Genomic DNA, 18,165 nt, shown 5'->3' on the forward strand with positions numbered 1-18,165 from the left:
AACCCACGAGTCATGATGGGAATATAAATTTAAATTATAAATTTAAATCATAAATTTGCTAGAGTTTATGTTAATTAATAAATAATCATTAAAAATATATGATTAAATAATTAAAATATAAAATATGATTATAATTTGATTTAACTATATTTCAAATATAAATAATGCAATTTATTTTTGATTTTTTTTATTAGTATTAGTTTTTTTAGTTTTTTTTTTTTGAATTGGGTGCTACCGCTTTTATAAATTAAATTCTACACAATATACTCTCAACTTGTTCAAGCTAATTAAAAAAACTTTGACAAGTTTAATCAATTTTTTATTTAATTTAAATTTATTAGTATATTAATATAATTTTATAAGTTAGAAATATGAAAACAGTAAATTTGTGAGTTCAAAAATAATAGGTAAATTAATTTTTTTTTAACTTCCGTAGGCATCAACTATCGGTGAAAATTCAAATCTTAGTCCGTTAGGATACGAGGCACTGGCTTTTTTTTTTTTTTTTAACTAGACCCAACTTCCTCTTATTGCAATGGTTAAATTAATCTCAAATAAATACTTTGCAACTAAATCAAATAAAACATTGAACCTCGTCCATGGTACTTTGCGTAGAAGGCCAATTCCTCAGCCGAAAAAAAATAGAGAGAGAGAGAGAGAGCCAGGTATACAAGCCATTTAGCCCAATAAATGAAGGCTAACAGTATTCGGAGAAAAGACCAATTTCAGGTCTTCCATTCTGGTTAAAATAAGACAAAGAACCAATGGCGCCCAATCAACTTGAAAAGGATTATGATCGGCATTTTTTAGGGTAAGTATTCGAATATTAAAGAGTAAGAAACGCAATAATTAATGTGATCTTAAAAAGATTATTTCATTCATACCTTACTATCATTATAAAATTTTCTGGGTTAATTTGAGGCAGATAATAAATTTAAAATATTTTAAAATACTGAATGATTTATACCAACAAAAAAAAAAAAGGCAAGAAGCCTTTCATCGACTTGGTCTGGGCCTCAATCGATCGTTGAATCGAAGGGTCAGGCAAGAAGACGGGAGGAGGATGCAAGACAAAAGAATAAGAATAATAATAATAAAAAAAATTTTTTTAAAAAAAAAAACGACTGTCGTCCCGGATTGTTCCCGAGTCTTGACAGAGACTCAAAAGAGTGAGAATGAGCTTTGTGTTTGGCTGTTTGCCCTTTCCAAATTGCAGTGTCTGTAGCGCGGGAAGGAACCTTGGAATGGAACGGTTTTGCGTTCACCCAAAGACAGGAATAGTTATCTGTAGGTCAGATTCGCTCTTTACTTTCTACATACTTCACTCTCTTCCCAAGGTGAAATTATCTGTTCAATTCGATGCATAGAGAGATTCCTCTCTTGCTTCAATCTACGTGTATATATCCATGCAATGCCTTCTGTAACCATAGAAATAATCGATTTCGATCTAGTGCGGGTTGTTTCTTTACGCTTAAGTGGACTTCCTTAATTAGAACCTCTCTCTTCCCCTCCACGGATCAGCTTGTCCTGTAGAATGACAAGGGGTCTTAAGTTCGGCTGCGCCATGATTATTCAAGTTTGTCATTGGGGAATAATTATGGTTGATCACCGTAAGTTTTAGGAAGCCCCATTGGGCGCAGAACGGCATTTTTGGTTGAGCCCCCCTTCAAAGGAATTCTTTATATAAAACTATACGTACTGGTTTCATATTTTCAATTCACTCTTGATTGATCTCAATTGCATTATTTAGCAATTTTCATTTGCAAAATATGTGGCCGCTCTGAAGTTTAGTATTGGCGAGATTTAAAGACGATGATTGACCGTCGTTGTATCTAAAATCTGGAAGCTTAAGAGTTTGGATTGGTGAGAGTCCTTTAATTTCAGGGCTCCATCAGATGTCTGCAATTCGACTTCGTATTATATATGTAGGGTGATCTATTATCAAATATCTAGTTTTTGTATGTACGTATAGAAAACCCTGGTTCACCTAACTCTGGAAAAATCCATCTTCGTTTATCTTGAAATTGAAGTATGGTACAAATGGGTTGGAGATTATTTTAAGATTAAGAATCATAAACATCCTTGACCTTTGAGCCTTAGGCTTCCATTCCAATTCAAGCATTACTTATCTGCAAGACAAAGCGAAAGATTACAGAAAGACTGGAGCACTCTGAGAAGGAAAAGCAGCAAAATAAATATTTTTCGGGGGATTCTAGAAATGTTTAATTGGTTCTACAATTAATTTGATCCCGCAGTCTTGGATAAATCGCACAAAGAACAGGTAGGATCGAAAGCAAACGGCTTTCCCAACTGGAGTTTCTCTTATTGGTTGGTTTGTTGGCCCCGCACTTTTCCGTAGCCTTCACTTGCAATTTTGCTGGGCAATTCATGTATATAATGAAGAGGTTCTCTGCCTGCTTCTTCACAAGCAGAGCCTCCAAATCCCACCGTCACCTCAACAGCAGTCATCCTCAGGTGTTTTCCTCGTTTTCCCGCCCTTTCATTCTCTATGAGCTGACTTAACTCTTTGTTTTCGTTTAGTGGATCATATTACTCGCTTGTTGAATTGATTGACCATTTGGTATTTTGCTCATTGAAGCTCTTCTCGTTGATTGTTGAATTGGCTTAGAGGACCGGAGAAGCTATGGAAACCATCCAAAAGAACAATCCTGGAAGCGACTCAAAGGTATGGGCTTTTTTGTCACTCGTTATTGTACGATGTTTTAGACTCTTGTTTTGGTTTTCCGGAGGTTTCTCGTTCATTTTTCAAAAGAGTCCTGCATTAACCACAACGACTGCACCACATTGTTTATGACTTATTTTTACTCTCATAGACATTGGCAAGGCATGATGCATGATTTATTTAGTGACCTCGAAGTGGATGGAACCTGAGGTCATATGCATTCATATCTTAAAGTTTGCTCTAACCGTGTCTAAGGTTATGGTTACCCCCCCCCCCTTTTTGTTTTTGATTTTTTTTTCTTTTGTTTTTGTCTTGAGTCTAGCTGCATCTGATCCCTATTTATAAAATGTGCTGTGTATAATTGTTCCGAGCCGTCAAGACATGTTGACAGTTACTAACACTGAACTATAGATGGTAGAAGTCGCACGTCAAAAATAAGACAATAATTCAAGGGGATTCTTGCAATCTGTCTTCTGGAAAAGTAAAATTTAGTCACCTGAATGTCTTTGATGTCCACCCATCAATCTTATTTGATGATTTATTCATTTCCTTCTGCTTCTTTTTCACTCTTTATGGAAGGTGGTAAAGGGAATTTGACCCAGTTGTTAAGTACACGTATTTGAATATGCCCAAAACTGTATCAATTAGACATTAATGTATTCCTTGATTTTTGGTTCTAATTGTTTTTAAATTTTGCATTATTTGAAAGATCATGAAAGGAAATGCTTCTTGTCCAAGTGAGAGGAGGTCTACTAATATCATATTAAACCATGACTTCTCTGGAGGGCTGGAGTCATGGCATCCGAATTGCTGCCATGGCTATGTAGTTTCAGCTAAATCAGGTTCTCAAGGAAGAATGTTGGTGGAGTCAGATGGTAATTATGCTGTTGTCACTAGCCGTAAGGAATGCTGGCAAGGTCTGGAACAAGATATCACAGGCAAAATTTCCGTTGGCTCCACTTACAAAGTTTCAGCTTGTGTTGGAGTATCTGGGCTTCCTCAGGCAAATACTGATGTTCTAGCAACTCTTAAACTGCAATATCAAGATTCAGCTACTAGTTACTTGTTCATTGGGAGGTACTGAATTTTATAATTTTGTGGCATATCTTTCACTCCTGAGAGATAGAAACATATTTTCAAGATTATTGCTTTCTTCAGGACGTCAGTAACAGAGGCCAGCTGGGCAAGGCTAGAAGGGACATTTTCCTTGCCAACTATTCCTGAACGGATTATATTTTATCTAGAAGGACCTGCTTCTGGAGTTGACCTGCTTATAAAATCAGTAGAGATCACCTGTTCCAGTCCCAACGAGTATAACGTAATTGTATACTTTTAACACTTACTTCTATTTGCAATTCTAATCCAAGCATTTTAATTAAAGTCTGATATCCGTACTTTAAAGTATATTACTTTAGTATCTATATATTAATAACTCACTAACATGAGACATTCATATCTATTTTGGAAGTCTGCATGCATTAAATGTGATTCTACTGGAGATGACAACATCATAATAAACCCGACATTTGATGATGGCCTGAATAATTGGTCTGGAAGAGGCTGCAAGATTGCTTTGCATAACTCCATGGCAGATGGAAAGATCCTCCCCAAAATTGGGAAGTATTTTGCATCAGCAACGGAACGCACACAAAGTTGGAATGGGATTCAACAAGAGATCACTGGAAAAGTACAGCGTAAGCTTGCCTATGAGGTCACTGCTTTAGTTCGGATATATGGTAACAATGTCACCTCTGCCAATGTACGGGCTACCTTGTGGGTCCAAACACCAGATCTTCGAGAGCAATATATAGGCATTGCCAAGTAAGTGTCTTTTCTATTTATTATTTTCATAAGATGATACTACTGTTTTCACATACTATCAAGGATATCACATTCCTGGCAAGTATTAAAGAAAGGGAAAAAAAAGGATCATTCTTGGTAAGCTGAAGGAAAAAAAGAAAGAAAATTTGTGTAGTATGGCCAGGTTCTTCAAAAACAAAAAGGGTTCATGAATTTGATGTGCAGTTGATTGTTGATGTTAGAATTCTCAGCCCTTGACATTTCTTAATTGCTGAACAAATCTATTTATATACTAAAGTGGGCAGGCTACAGACAAAGATTGGGTTCAAATGCAAGGCAAGTTCCTTTTAAACGGTTCACCATCAAAGGTAGTAGTTTATTTAGAAGGTCCTCCTCCTGGCACAGACATACTTGTCAATACTTTGGTTTTGAAGCATGCAGCTAAAGCACCTCCCTCAACACCACCAGATTTTAAGGTGCAGAAAACTGCTTTGCTAATAATATAGCTTGCAATTCTTATAATTTTGTTTTGTGCATCTGTTTTGAAGATTGTGAATTTTGCCATTAGGTAAAATAAATGTGAGGTCAAATGCATGTATTTCATGCTCCTAACTAAATAATTGTTTTGTTTCGAAGAATGCTGCTTTTGGAGTTAATGTGATTGAGAACAGCAATTTGACTGATGGTACCAACGGATGGTTTCCCCTTGGCAATTGTACTTTAAGTATTGGAACTGGTTCTCCGCATCTTATTCCTCCAATGGCAAGAGACTCCCTTGGTCTTCATGAACCACTGAGTGGACGCTACATACTTGTGACCAATCGCACGCAAACATGGATGGGTCCTGCTCAGATGATCACTGAAAAATTAAAACTTTTCTTGACTTACCAAGTATCTGCTTGGGTTCGCATTGGCTCAGGATCAACTGGTCCACAAAATGTTAATGTTGCCCTTGGTGTTGACAGCCAGTGGGTCAATGGGGGACAAGTTGAGGTCTCTGATGATAAATGGTATGAAATTGGTGGGTCCTTCAGAATTGAGAAGCAACCGTCGAAAGTTATGGTTTATATCCAAGGTCCTGCTTCTGGAGTAGACTTAATGGTTGCTGGACTTCAAATCTTCCCAGTTGATAGACAAACAAGGTTTAGATATTTAAAGAAGCAGGCAGACAAGGTAATATCTAGCTTTGATTTTAATCTCATAATTATTTTTACTTGAAAACCACATCTTCATTCAGAGACAAAAAATTTTTATATGTCTGCGGTTAAGCTGGTTTGAACGAGTAACATAAAAGTAATACCCCAATCCTTCAAGAGCTATTTGTTTTGCTTTTTTTCGTCAGTCTTGACTCATGATTTTGATCCAGTAGCATACTCTCTGCTCTCTCATCTGGAACATTGTATGGTACTGAAAACATTATAAGATCTGGCACCTAACACGTCTTGGAAAACCCTTTCTTTTTGTAACGTGAATAAGATACTAAAAAGCATGATTCTTTGCATGAAATGTTAATGCCTAACTATTTTGTTACTCTATTCTTTATTTTCAACTTTCAATCATTTTTAAATACCTCCATTGTCTTTTGAAATATTTCTGGTTCGATGACCTGCAGATCCGCAAGCGAGATGTTATTCTAAAATTCTCAGGACTGGGCTCAGGAAGCAATCTTGGAACCTTAGTGAAAGTTAGACAAATACAGAATAGCTTTCCTATTGGATCATGTATCAACAGAACAAATGTTGACAATGAAGATTTTGTTGACTTCTTTGTGAAACATTTTAATTGGGCTGTATTTGGGAATGAGTTGAAGTGGTATTGGACAGAGCCGCAACAAGGAAATTTGAACTATAAGGATGCCGATGATATGCTAGCATTGTGTCAAAAGTACAACATAGAAACTCGTGGACATTGTATCTTCTGGGAAGTAGATGGCACAGTTCAGCAGTGGATTAAATCATTGAGTAAAGCTGATTTGATGAAGGCTGTCCAAGATCGGTTGACAGGTCTTCTAACTCGCTACAAGGGCAAATTCAAGCATTACGATGTGAATAATGAAATGATGCATGGTTCATTTTATCAAGACAGACTAGGCAAAGACATCAGGGCAAGCATGTTCAAGAATGCGCATCAATTAGATCCATCTGCTACCCTGTTTGTAAATGATTATCATGTTGAAGATGGATGCGATACCAGATCATATCCTGAAAAATACATTCAACATGTTATTGACCTGCAAAAGCAAGGTGCACCTGTTGGAGGAATCGGTATTCAAGGTCACATAGACAGTCCTGTGGGACCTATTGTTTGTTCAGCCCTAAATAAATTGGGTGTTCTTGGTCTACCAATCTGGTTTACAGAGCTCGATGTGTCGTCAACTAATGAATATGTGAGAGCAGATGATTTGGAAGTGATGATGAGGGAGGCATTTGCTCACCCTTCCGTAGATGGTATAATGCTGTGGGGATTCTGGGAACTGTTTATGAGCAGGAACAATTCACACTTGGTGGATGCAGAAGGGGAGGTCAATGAAGCTGGGAAACGATTCCTTGCTCTGAAGCAAGAGTGGTTGTCTCACAGTCATGGGCATGTTGATGAGGAGGGGCAGTATGGTTTCAGAGGCTTCCATGGAACATACATCGTGGAGGTGTACACCCCATCAAGGAAGATTTCCAAGACAATTGTTGTTGACGAGGGTGATTCTCCCCTGGTGGTATCCATCGATTTAAAAGGATCTTGCTTCGCCTAGTGACAAGTATTTCTTCGTTGTTATGTTGTGTGTTGATGATTCGACAGTTTTTTTTTTTTTGTTGATATACATAAAGTTCGTGATGTCATGTCATGTTTGCTTGGATGTACTGTTCTTTGATTATAAAATAAAATGTGTTTATTCGGGTTGTGATGGTTAAATTAAGGGAAAATGACAGATGGGTTCTAAAGGGTCCATTTAATTACAGTAAAGTTATATGAAATTCTGGAATACTAGCAAAGTCCCATAGGTCTTTAGGTGATGATATGGTAAAATGCCCTTGTTCACTAATTCACAAAATTTCAGCATTTGGCCTACCGGTTGAAAACGCAGAGAACACCATCAACCCCACCGCACAAAATGATGGGGATAGGGAGAATGCCAAGAAAAGCAAAGAACGTCGAGTATATCAAAGTACTCCTAGTTCTTACTCGTCAGTTTGCACTTCTGGTTTTTTTTCCCTTATGTCTGTTCGCTAGTTTCATCTTTCCCCTTTTCTATTTGTGTGCATCTCGGCCAGAATTTTGGGAAGGAAGTTGATTGACATATATTATAAGCAAATTCTCATTCTGGTGCAATGCGCCCGCACAAACATATAGCATCACATCTAGCATACATGAGTAACAAATCCCAACTACTCTATGAAATTGCAACTATTGCTCATATTTTGTAAATAGAAATGCTACCGGAAAATTAAGGAATTTTAAGTTGCAAATCCTTGAAATTGAATGAATAATTTATCATCTTCAACTTCTATGTTGAAGTTATGATTCCAAATTAAAAGCAAGTAAATTAGGGAAATTTTAGTTCCAAATGAGACCCGTGTAATTGCAAATTCTTAAATCGATTGAGGAATTTATCATCTTAAACTTATGATTGCAAATTAAAAATAAGAGCACTACTTGCAAATTAAAAAGCTTGTAGTTGCAAATGATGGACTTGTTGCAAATTCTTGAAATTGAATGATTAATTTATCCTCATAAACTTGTATGTTAAACTTATGATTTCAAATTAAAAATGAGAACTCAAGAAACTTAGTTACAAATGAGGGCCTTGTAGCTGCAAATTCTTTGAATCGATTGAGTAATCTATCATTTTGAACTTCTATGTAAATTTGTGATTGCAAATTAAAAATGAGAATACTACTTACATATTAGGGGCATTTAAGTTGGAAATGAGGGACTTGCAGTTACAAATCCTTAAAATTGATTAAGTGATTTATCATTTTTAAATTTTTATGTTAAATTTTTTATTTCAAATTAAAAATAAAAACGCTATTTGCAATTGGTGATATAAATGAGGGAGTTGTAAGCCCACCCTAAGTCCCATCCTCCTCTCTCTCTCTCGCTCTCTCTCTCTCATCTTCTATATATATATATATATATCCCAGACTCTCTAAAATTTAAATATTGGGTTGAGTTTAGGTGTTTTTGTTCAAATAAAATATTTATCATTAAGATATTTATAGTATGTAAAGTTTAGCAATATATTTTCAATAATTTAATTTAATTTAATTTTACCTACTTTATTTATTTCTAAAATATGACTTAAAATAAAGTCCTCATAATTTAACCCCACAATACTCACATATTTAAAGGATTTTATAGTGTTATATAAAACACGCACATCATATACATGATAATAATTAAGAATTTTCTATACTTATGAAAATAGTTATTGAAACTTATTAGATGATGCTCCATGGCTAAGTGAATAATGGAATGAATTAAAATATAACTGATAGGCATAATGTTTGTTTACGATAGAGTAGATATTTATTTGGAATTGTATAATGTATTTAAAATTTATGATGTGTTTTTTAATGATTTAAAAAGAGTTTTATTGTTATTTGGATAATTATTTTTTAGGAAAAATATAAATTTTTTATAGTAAAAAAAAATAATGAAAAGATGTGGATTTTGAATTTTTAAAATTTTTAGGAGATGATGATGAGAGCGGGTTTTGCTCACCCTTCCGTAGGTGGTATATGCTATGGGGGATTTCACGAATCAAGGCACTTAAAACTGTGGTTATTGAATCGGTCAAGGCACTTGGTCACGAGTTAGTAGTTCAACTGAGGGTCAAATCGATGGCAAACTGGTCATAATTAAAATATAAGATATCGATACAATAATAATTATAAAAATATAACCACTTAAAAATCTAACAATAATAAAAAATAATAATAAAGAAAAACAATAGAAATGCTAAGCAATAATAGACAAATTAACAACAGCAAATAATGTAGAAATCACTTATTTTGAATTAAAAATATAGAGAAAGAAGAGGCATAACAATCAAAACTATTGACTAAATGACAAAAGATTCACCAAGGGAGATAGAGGGTAGCAACATTACAATAAGTTCTGCTTCAAGCAAGTTTTGCTTCAGGACGAGAGAGAGGACAACCATGAGTAACACAAGTTATGCATCACAATCTAATTGGGTCAGGATGAAAACTGGATCGGTGGAGAGGTCGGGTCATCGGTTTAAAGGTTGACTCAACCGATCCGGTCCGATTTTCCATTCAATGTTGGGAACTGTTTATGAGTAGGGACAATTCACACTTGGCGGATGCAGAAGGCGAGGTCAATGAAGCTGGGAAAAGATTCCCTGCTCTGAAGCAAGAGCGGTTGACTCACTCTCATGGGCATGTTGATGGGGAGGGGCAGATGGTTTCAGAGGCTTCCATGGAACATACAACGTGTTTCCCCCTTAGTTGTCTCCATGGATTTATAAGTAACCTGCCTCACCCGAGGGCCTGATGACAAGTCTTTTTTGAGTCTTTCGAGCGGTTATGTCGTGTTAGTGTTCATGTTTCTGGACAACAAAAACTGATCAAGTGCAAAAGTCTATAATGTGATGTTATATGTGTAGGGACTATTCTGACCTTGTTCGCAGAAAATATGCGTTTCTTTTATGACTTTTTTCTGAGAGGAAAACAAAAATTCTCTGGGGTTCTTCGTATTTACTGTAAGGAAATTGTGAATGAAGACATCAATATTATTCCTTGAAAAGAGAAATAAACGGGTTTTAAAGTAAATCTAACTTTGCACACAACCGTCGACGCAGACAAGTACATGAATATGAGAAATGACTAATTTTGGATTTGGTCTCTCAATTTTTTTTTGGGGGAAGTTGCACATCGTATATACTTGCGCCTGCGTGTCCAATGAGGATCGTGGATTTATCACTCGGTATGCCGATCGGATGAACTCAAGAATGTACTATTGGAATAGTACTGGATAACTCTAACGTCAAACCATGCCAGAATCATCAAACTATGAGGCCTGCAAGTCCTGTTCTAGCCCAAAAGCCCATCGTAGGCCTCACATACAGAGCCCAAAAAGAATGGATAGATTAAATCCCCTCCGTCAACAACTCTATTTGATTGATTCTTTGAAAACATGCTCGAGAGACACGGGATAAGGGATCAGAAAGTAGGATGCCTCGGGTCACTCTGATTACCGCAACCCATTGGCCATTGCTTCCACATTGTTTTCGCACGCGGACGATGACGGGGATAAGATGACACCGTGACACCCTGAACCCCACCATCAACCTCACTCCGGGCCGTGCTGCTCAATTATTCATGCAAGTTTAATTTTATATTCTCTCCATTTTAAATTATAATTTTAAATGAGATTTATTGTTCTAAAATATAAAATATTTTAAGAATATTAATATTTTATTAAATAAACTTATTCCAATACTTCAATTTCTCTCTCTATTTTATGTTAATTAAGTGTAGATTTAAAGTTTTTAAATAAATAGTATTTTTTTTCATGTTTATATTTTTTGTTTTAAAAAAAAAGTTCTTAAATGTATTTAATAAAGTTTAATTTGCCGAGAGAAATGCGATGCACACATACACACGTCTCCATAGCGAATGAAGATTATGTGTGTGAGTTGCTTACACGGAGGCGCTCGGATGAGCAGGCTTGATTCGCTTGACAATTTAAAAGTATCAAACTAGTAACAAGAGAGATCTGAAAATGGAAAGCACATCATTGTGTATGTATGTGCGAAGCCCATTAAGTAGCCATCAAATCAAAAAAATTATGGTGTGGCCCATAAGACCCACTCACATCAACTTGACAAACTCCCACCAGCTACTCCTCTTGTTCCTTCGACTCCATCCACCCCAACATGTTTCTGAAATTCTCTCTCTCTCTCTCTCTCTCTCTGTTTGTTTTTTGGCCAAGAAATTCTCTAGTCAGGTCAGTCTTTTTTTTTTTTTTTTGACCTGAACTCTCGTCAGTCTCAATACATATATAAAATATATAAAGTGTATAATATTATTAATGTTTTGTGAAGCATGATTGATGATTGAAGTGAAAATATTTACAGGAGGGCCCCAGAGAGTCGCATCCATATACCTGGAGCTTCTTGAAAAGGAGGCCACTTCTCACATGGGCACATAGTGACTCTTGCCGGTCGTCCCATCCTTATATCCAGCCTGCTTAACTTTGATAGCATGTCTCCTATCTCACCCTCACTCTTCACCTGGTGTGCATTACATTTGGGTCAACCATGCACCTTGTGTGATTTTTATACCAGATTTTAAATAACAGTTATATCTTTTACCAGTAATCAAATATATAGCAAAACACGACACGAGTCTTGTATCATATCACTCTCGTGAATAGAATGCCTCAATATCACGCATGATGTTACCTACATCCAAAGTAGTTCCGAAGAAGAATTGTTAATTAAATCAGTACATCAGTGAAAAAAGGCTTTAATTGTAGAAGGGAAAAATGAATGAATGGGCAGTGCATTGGGAAACAGCTCGCGCGGTGTTATCGCGCGCCCCCATGGAAACGACACCGTTGGTGGGTCCCAGGAGATGTCAGAGAGAGCAGAGACGGAAGGGGGGCCATGACCGAGACGGTAAAAATAGCAGTGAGAAGACTGAAAGTGAAGTGAAGTTCAAGACTGGACTGTGCAACCCCCATATCTGAGTCTCAGATATGTTGTACACATGAAAAGACGCAGTTTTCTGCCTTTCGCGTCAATCATCATAACAGATGAATATTCATTTTAAAAATTGCTACAAATTAATAAATGAACTGAGAGTTAAGTGAGGGTTCAGAGTAGGGTGCATGTCTCTCCCTGTCAATGCCCCTCTTACCTGTGGCCTGTCTCCTACTAACTCTGTTCCCAGTTTCAACCATGTTTGAATGTACGGACCCATTGCTTCTGTTTTACGTTCTCTCTCCTCCCTCTCTCTGTGTCGGATATATTCAACTCAATTGGATCTCCCCAATAAACATGTAATATGCTATTTATATATAACATAAAAAATTGAGCAAGCATGTGACATAACACAGCTCATCATTTCTTAATCTCTGTTTAATGTAAGAAAACCCATGCCAGTGTAGGGGAGGAAAGCCCGCGCCTTGTTCTTGCCCTTGCCATGTATAATTTGAGACTTCAATAACCAAAAGGTTTAACGGGTTGATTTCCCAAAGCTTTCTTGTAAGACATTATCGGATTACTGAAGTGACTTTGAGTTTCTTAACATTCATTTCGCGTTTTGTGTATTCGTCAATAGTTGATAGTTCTGTATTACCTTTTTTTTTTTTTCCAGTGTTATGGTGAATTGACCAGTCGAACTTCGTCTATATATATTTAAAAGAAGGCTGAAGCAACACGTGCAATGCAGCACATAGGTATATGTTAAACGAATGGAAAAATGAGTTCAGTTTAATTTCAATTTGTAATGATTGGGTGTATCAAAGGAGTCTAGAATTCCTGTGGTATTATTAGGGCTGTAGGCAGACATGTTTTGATGATCTCTGGGTCAGAACTCTGAAGCCACATCTGAGATATTATAATCTTCATTATGACATGTGGCGAACATGCAAGCAGATTCCGGTAGGAAAAACAAAAAGAACACGCCATGAGATTAATTAAAAGATCAGATTATCATTATTATTAAACCCTATTATTAATCAATGCATGTGCCGAGACTCGAATTAAAAAAAAAAAACGTCTGAGTCGATCAGATTTGATCGTCACGAAATTGAATAAACAAGGATTGATTGTGATTCGCTTGCCAGTAAGTGAGGACATGAGCATAGTTGCTCGCATTATTGCGACGTTCACTCAGACGTCAAAGAAAAAAGAAAAAAAAAGGAAATGAGATTCTTTTCAAATTACCCCTTTTGTGGTTTCAACTTTAATCAATCCATGTATAAAAGGAGAAAAAAAAATCATCAACATTTTTAACTATCCATAATCAAAGGGACAGAAGGGCCATGTCGTATAATTAATTATTAAATATATTAATAAAGGCAGCGCACTTAATACTTTTAAGTCATTATTATATTTATATTGCTAAAACTTTTAGCAAAAAAGATGTCCATATAGCTTAGAAGGTTAGGAAAAGGGCAGAATCCTCCTGGCCATCACTCGCATGTAAAATAATAAACTATGCGTAGAAACATTATTTTGGTAAGATGCATGCATCATTTATCAATTACAAAATAAAAGTCATCTCAGCTTCATGCCTTACTTTCACAGTTTGACCCAATTGATGACATGACATTACTTTGTTTCAATGATGAAAATTTATTTACTAATATACATTTCATCCAGTGCATATAATTATATAAACACTTCCGAAAACTTGGTTTACAATGGCGTATCGTATGCCCAAAAACAAAAAGTATCAGTGGTTTTGTTTTTTTCTTTTTCCTTTTAGTAAAGAATCAGCGGCTCATTCTGGCAATTCTTATGGGGGAAAAAAGTGTAGCTTATCCATGTGCCTCTCTGTCCTATATTATAAAATACTTTATTGAATGAGATTTTTAAAATATAAAATATTTAATAAAAATAATATTTTATTAATAATATTTTTTGATGTTATGCTTTCATAGACATACTTTTATAAATAGAATATTAGATGAGTGATAATTATAAAAATTTATTTTTTTTTTAGATATAAATTAATAAATATATTTAATGTATTTTATTAACATATAAAATTTTATTAAAAATATTTTATAAATTAGCAGTGAGTGAGTATTATTGTTATTATACATGTTTCGTCAGAACTCGATAGGTTTTGTTGAGCAATCTAATTAATTGATCAATGATGCTTGAACAAGCGTAAAAGGTTTATGCAAATGACAAGACCGAAACATTATTGACACTGTTTTTTTACTGAACTGTAATAGTTTAATATTATTTACGGGAATTTGTTCTGTCTTTTTCCGTCAAATCAATCTCTAAATCTCTTTAATTAGACATCTTCAATCTTTTCCTCACTTTAGTCAAATACATAGTGCTTGTTACTGTACTCGGCATCCAACTTTTCTGTTACGCGGTAATTGAATAATGAGCCCTTTGTTGACTAATTAATGTTTGGGACTTTTAATCCTCTTTATCCATAAGTTAATGAATATTGTAAATCCTAAATTGTCACATGAGTAATATCATAAATTTTAAATTTTTTAAATATATAAATTTTTTTATTAATTTTTAAATTTTAAATGTTTAAAACTTTTTGTTAAGTTAAAAAAAATTATTATTTTTATAATTGTGGGGCTCAGTCTACTGATTAGGTGAGTGTCATTTCAGTGTAAATTGAGTGACACAACAAAAGTAACAGTCTTTTTGTCTAACTTAACTATCCGTTTTAAATACCCCCAAATTTAGGAATTAAAAGAATTTTTTTACATTTCAAAAGTTCAAAGAGTACAGGTACTATTGGCACGCTAGTTTGAAGTTAAAATACTCATTAACCCATTCTCCATTATTGACAGTAGATCCGAATATTTTACCTAATAAAGCAAGTTGCATTTTTTTTTTCCCATTTTCTCTCTTTTACATGAGGATTCTATTAAGTATTAATTATCCAGCAGCTGGAGGGAGGATCCTATTAATTAATTAGTTGAGCTTATGGGAACACTATTAACTCCGTGGTCGTGGAAGATGTTGGACCCCCACAGACGCAAAGTATGTTGGTTATGTTCAGTGATGAGATGGAAGATAAATTATCCCTCGGATTCTTACTCTGGAGTTGGATTAGCTTGCTTAACAAGTTGTTAAAGATAATCAGCCACATATGATAATATTATTATTAATACGCAATTATATAAATAACTCTTGATTGGCTTTGTCTTCCTTACGCAGCAAAAGTTAGTTGTTGAATATTTATGACTAATTGAATTGGGAAAGGTGGCTGCTAAGCATGAATGATATGATTTAATGGCAGACATGGGCCCTCCAAAGAACTGTCATCTGCTTAGCATCTACTCTCAGAATTATCTAACCAGCCTTGTTAGAATTTGCCTTACTTGATAATGGCAGGCACAGAGATCGGTTCTTTATTTCGTGCCATACATTCTACATCCTCATTTCTTAATGTCAATATCAGTGTTAGAATAAGAATTCATGAATCTCTCCTGTTAACTAATTAACTGTTCTCAGTGTGAATGAAGTTTGTTTGTTAAAAGCTGCACAGAATGACTTCTAATATATTCAATTGTCTTTCCACTTAAGTATTTGATATTTGATAATCTTAATAGGGATTTGAACAATCACGTGCCAAGCAAAGATAATTAAGAGTCAGTATGTTAGTTAATTAATTAAAGCAAAGATAATCACGCGCCAGCGAAAAATTGAAGTCTACTCCTACATAATTTCCATGCATGTAAACTTGATGACACCACCGTAGTCTGTAGAGACAGGAACGACTGGCCCTTGGCTCTCGCCTTCTGATTATTCGTTGGACCTGTCCGTTTTATGATTCCACTGGCTTAATGTTAATTTCTTTCCTTTGAACCGAAGCTTGTCATCTGAGTAGTGCGGTTAATTACATTTTTACTGGAAGTTCAAAACATGGCCGTAATAATTAACATGTCGTGCCTTATTTGCAAAAGGTAACAAAGATGACAAGAATGTGACTTTTACCTAATTTTGATTCTCCTGAGGATGCTCCCTCGAAATTTGTCATTATTTTCCTCTTCACACGCACATGTATCTTAATTTTTTTTCTTTTAAGAATAATTTAAAGATCCGTTAATTACACTCATTTAAATTCAAAGCAGTTAAATTTTTTAAATTACACTACAGTATGGTGTTAATTATCCTATTAATTCAATATTAAATTTTTTTAAACAAATAATAAAATTATCCCTCATCTAAATTAATATCAAAACCTTCCAACTTTGCTTTGTTATTGCATTACTTCACATATTCATTTATTTATGTATTTTGTTCATTATTCTTATTCACTTGTTCATTGTTAGACTTTCATTGAATTTTATTATAAAAAATAAACAAATAAAGTAGAATAGTTAACAACATTACATAAATAAATGAACAAGTGAAATAAGTTAATTGATAAGTGAACTAGAAAATTTTAACATTAATTAAAATGAGAAGTAATTTATCATTTTTTCACAAATCTAATATCAAATAAGTACTCCTGAACTACAGTAAAATTTAATATAAAAAACCTCCTAATTTTTATTATAAGATATTTCTAACCATTTCACTGATATCAAGGAAATGTAATTAAAATATTAATTTTGCTTAAAAATAAAATAAGATTATAATTTTTTACCTGTTTAATTAAAAAATTTCAGCATTATATTCCCTTTGATAGTTAATGGGTTTAAATGAAAATAATATTTTAAAATATAATTAATATTTTATTAAATATTTTAAATCTTTTATATTAAACATAACAAAATTTATAATTAATATCCCATATTAAAGATAACAAAATTCATTTGCAAGGTGCCTATAACGTGAAGAAGAGGGAGTAGTTTGTGGATGCAATTACATTTTTTCTTGCAAAGGCATTGGTCTGGGGGAGCGAAAAATCATGAAATTATTATTGAGAAAAACAAATGTAGAATCAACGGTGCTTTTTATTAAAGGAGGAAAAATTCATGGGTAACTTTAAAAGTGACGTGACAGGAACAGCTCATACATATGATGATGATTTTGAAGGTGATGTGATTGGAAAAAGAAATGGCCCAATAATGGACAGCTAGACTGTAACTCGACTCAAAAAACTGAAGTGAGGACGAAGGGATCGCGATTAACATGCAATCTCACTCGAAATTAATTAATAACCTCCGTGATTACAGGTTGAGCAACAATTAAATTCCTGGACAGACATGATATATCACGTTATTTTTAGTTTACTCAATAAGATTATATTAATAAAATTAAATATAAATTTTTATGTGTAATTATTTTTATAAAAAATATCTATTTAATTTTTTAACTTTTATCTTTTCAATATCATTACTATTAAAATTAATTTATATTTATTTAATACTATTTAAGAGTCGTATTTCTGGTTGATAGATTATGAATAATGTTGTGCCATAGGTCTATCTAAAAATTCTCAATGACCTTTTGTTCCAGAGTAACAAACCGCAAGTTTTTCGGTAAAAGTGAATGATATAAGCATAATTGCAATTACGTAATCATGCAATCTCCTGATAAAAATAAATGTAGTAGAAAAAGTGCGGTGAGATACTGGTACTCCACGCGGTGTTTCCCCTGCTGGGCTTTCACATCCGGCTCGGTCTTCCTTTTCCACACACACGTATCGTTATTGTTGACTAATGCAGGAAAAAAAAGGCTTTTTTAGTCGTGTCACTGATGTCACAAAAACATGACTATTCCAAAACTCGGTGTTGCGTATATGTGTGTGTGATTGGCAAGTGATACATTTAAGGTGGATTTAACGAGCGAGGTAGAAGTAGTAAGCGACCTTGGTTGGGTTTTCGGAGACGTAAAAAGCAAAGTTATAAAACCTGTGAATGGATGAATCAGATGGAATGAATGGGTGGGATTAATTAAGAAAGGAACAAAAGAAAAGGAGGAGAGAGTGCATGGGGAAGAGGAAGAATAGTGAAGTGGAGTGACAAGTGAAGAGGATTCTCCAGCCAGTACGTTGTTACTC

The 18,165-nt window shown here is 34.6% G+C and overlaps 1 protein-coding gene across 3 annotated transcripts; it reads left to right on the forward strand.

Annotated features, from left to right (window-relative positions):
- The first annotated feature begins 1,148 nt into the window (after positions 1 to 1,148).
- Positions 1,149 to 7,390, forward strand: LOC129303045 (endo-1,4-beta-xylanase 1-like). 3 transcript variants are annotated; one of them, XM_054942043.1, is made up of 9 exons: positions 1,149 to 1,291; positions 2,256 to 2,475; positions 2,630 to 2,686; positions 3,393 to 3,760; positions 3,842 to 4,007; positions 4,152 to 4,504; positions 4,782 to 4,959; positions 5,120 to 5,656; positions 6,096 to 7,390. In XM_054942043.1, the coding sequence occupies exons 2-9, from the start codon at positions 2,389 to 2,391 to the stop codon at positions 7,227 to 7,229; spliced, it is 2,880 nt and encodes a 959-aa protein (XP_054798018.1). In that variant the 5' UTR covers positions 1,149 to 1,291; positions 2,256 to 2,388; the 3' UTR covers positions 7,230 to 7,390. The 3 variants fall into 3 exon arrangements, with proteins under 3 accessions (XP_054798018.1, XP_054798019.1, XP_054798020.1); XM_054942044.1 differs by having other exon boundaries at positions 1,151 to 2,475; positions 3,842 to 4,001; XM_054942045.1 differs by having other exon boundaries at positions 1,152 to 2,475; positions 2,600 to 2,686.
- Positions 7,391 to 18,165: the final 10,775 nt, after the last annotated feature.

This window comes from Prosopis cineraria, unplaced genomic scaffold, assembly GCF_029017545.1.
Source record: "Prosopis cineraria cultivar Desert tree isolate PC_DT_omini unplaced genomic scaffold, ASM2901754v1 PC2, whole genome shotgun sequence".
In the NCBI taxonomy this organism is placed as follows: domain Eukaryota; kingdom Viridiplantae; phylum Streptophyta; class Magnoliopsida; order Fabales; family Fabaceae; genus Prosopis; species Prosopis cineraria.

Bases quoted from the DNA above. Each gene is read 5' to 3' on its own strand.
- LOC129303045 (XM_054942043.1), top strand. From the start codon at position 2,389: ATGTATATAATGAAGAGGTTCTCTGCCTGCTTCTTCACAAGCAGAGCC. The intron at 2,476-2,629 runs GTGTTTTCCTCG...GAATTGGCTTAG, and splicing joins TCAACAGCAGTCATCCTCAG to AGGACCGGAGAAGCTATGGA. The intron at 2,687-3,392 runs GTATGGGCTTTT...ATTATTTGAAAG, and splicing joins ATCCTGGAAGCGACTCAAAG to ATCATGAAAGGAAATGCTTC.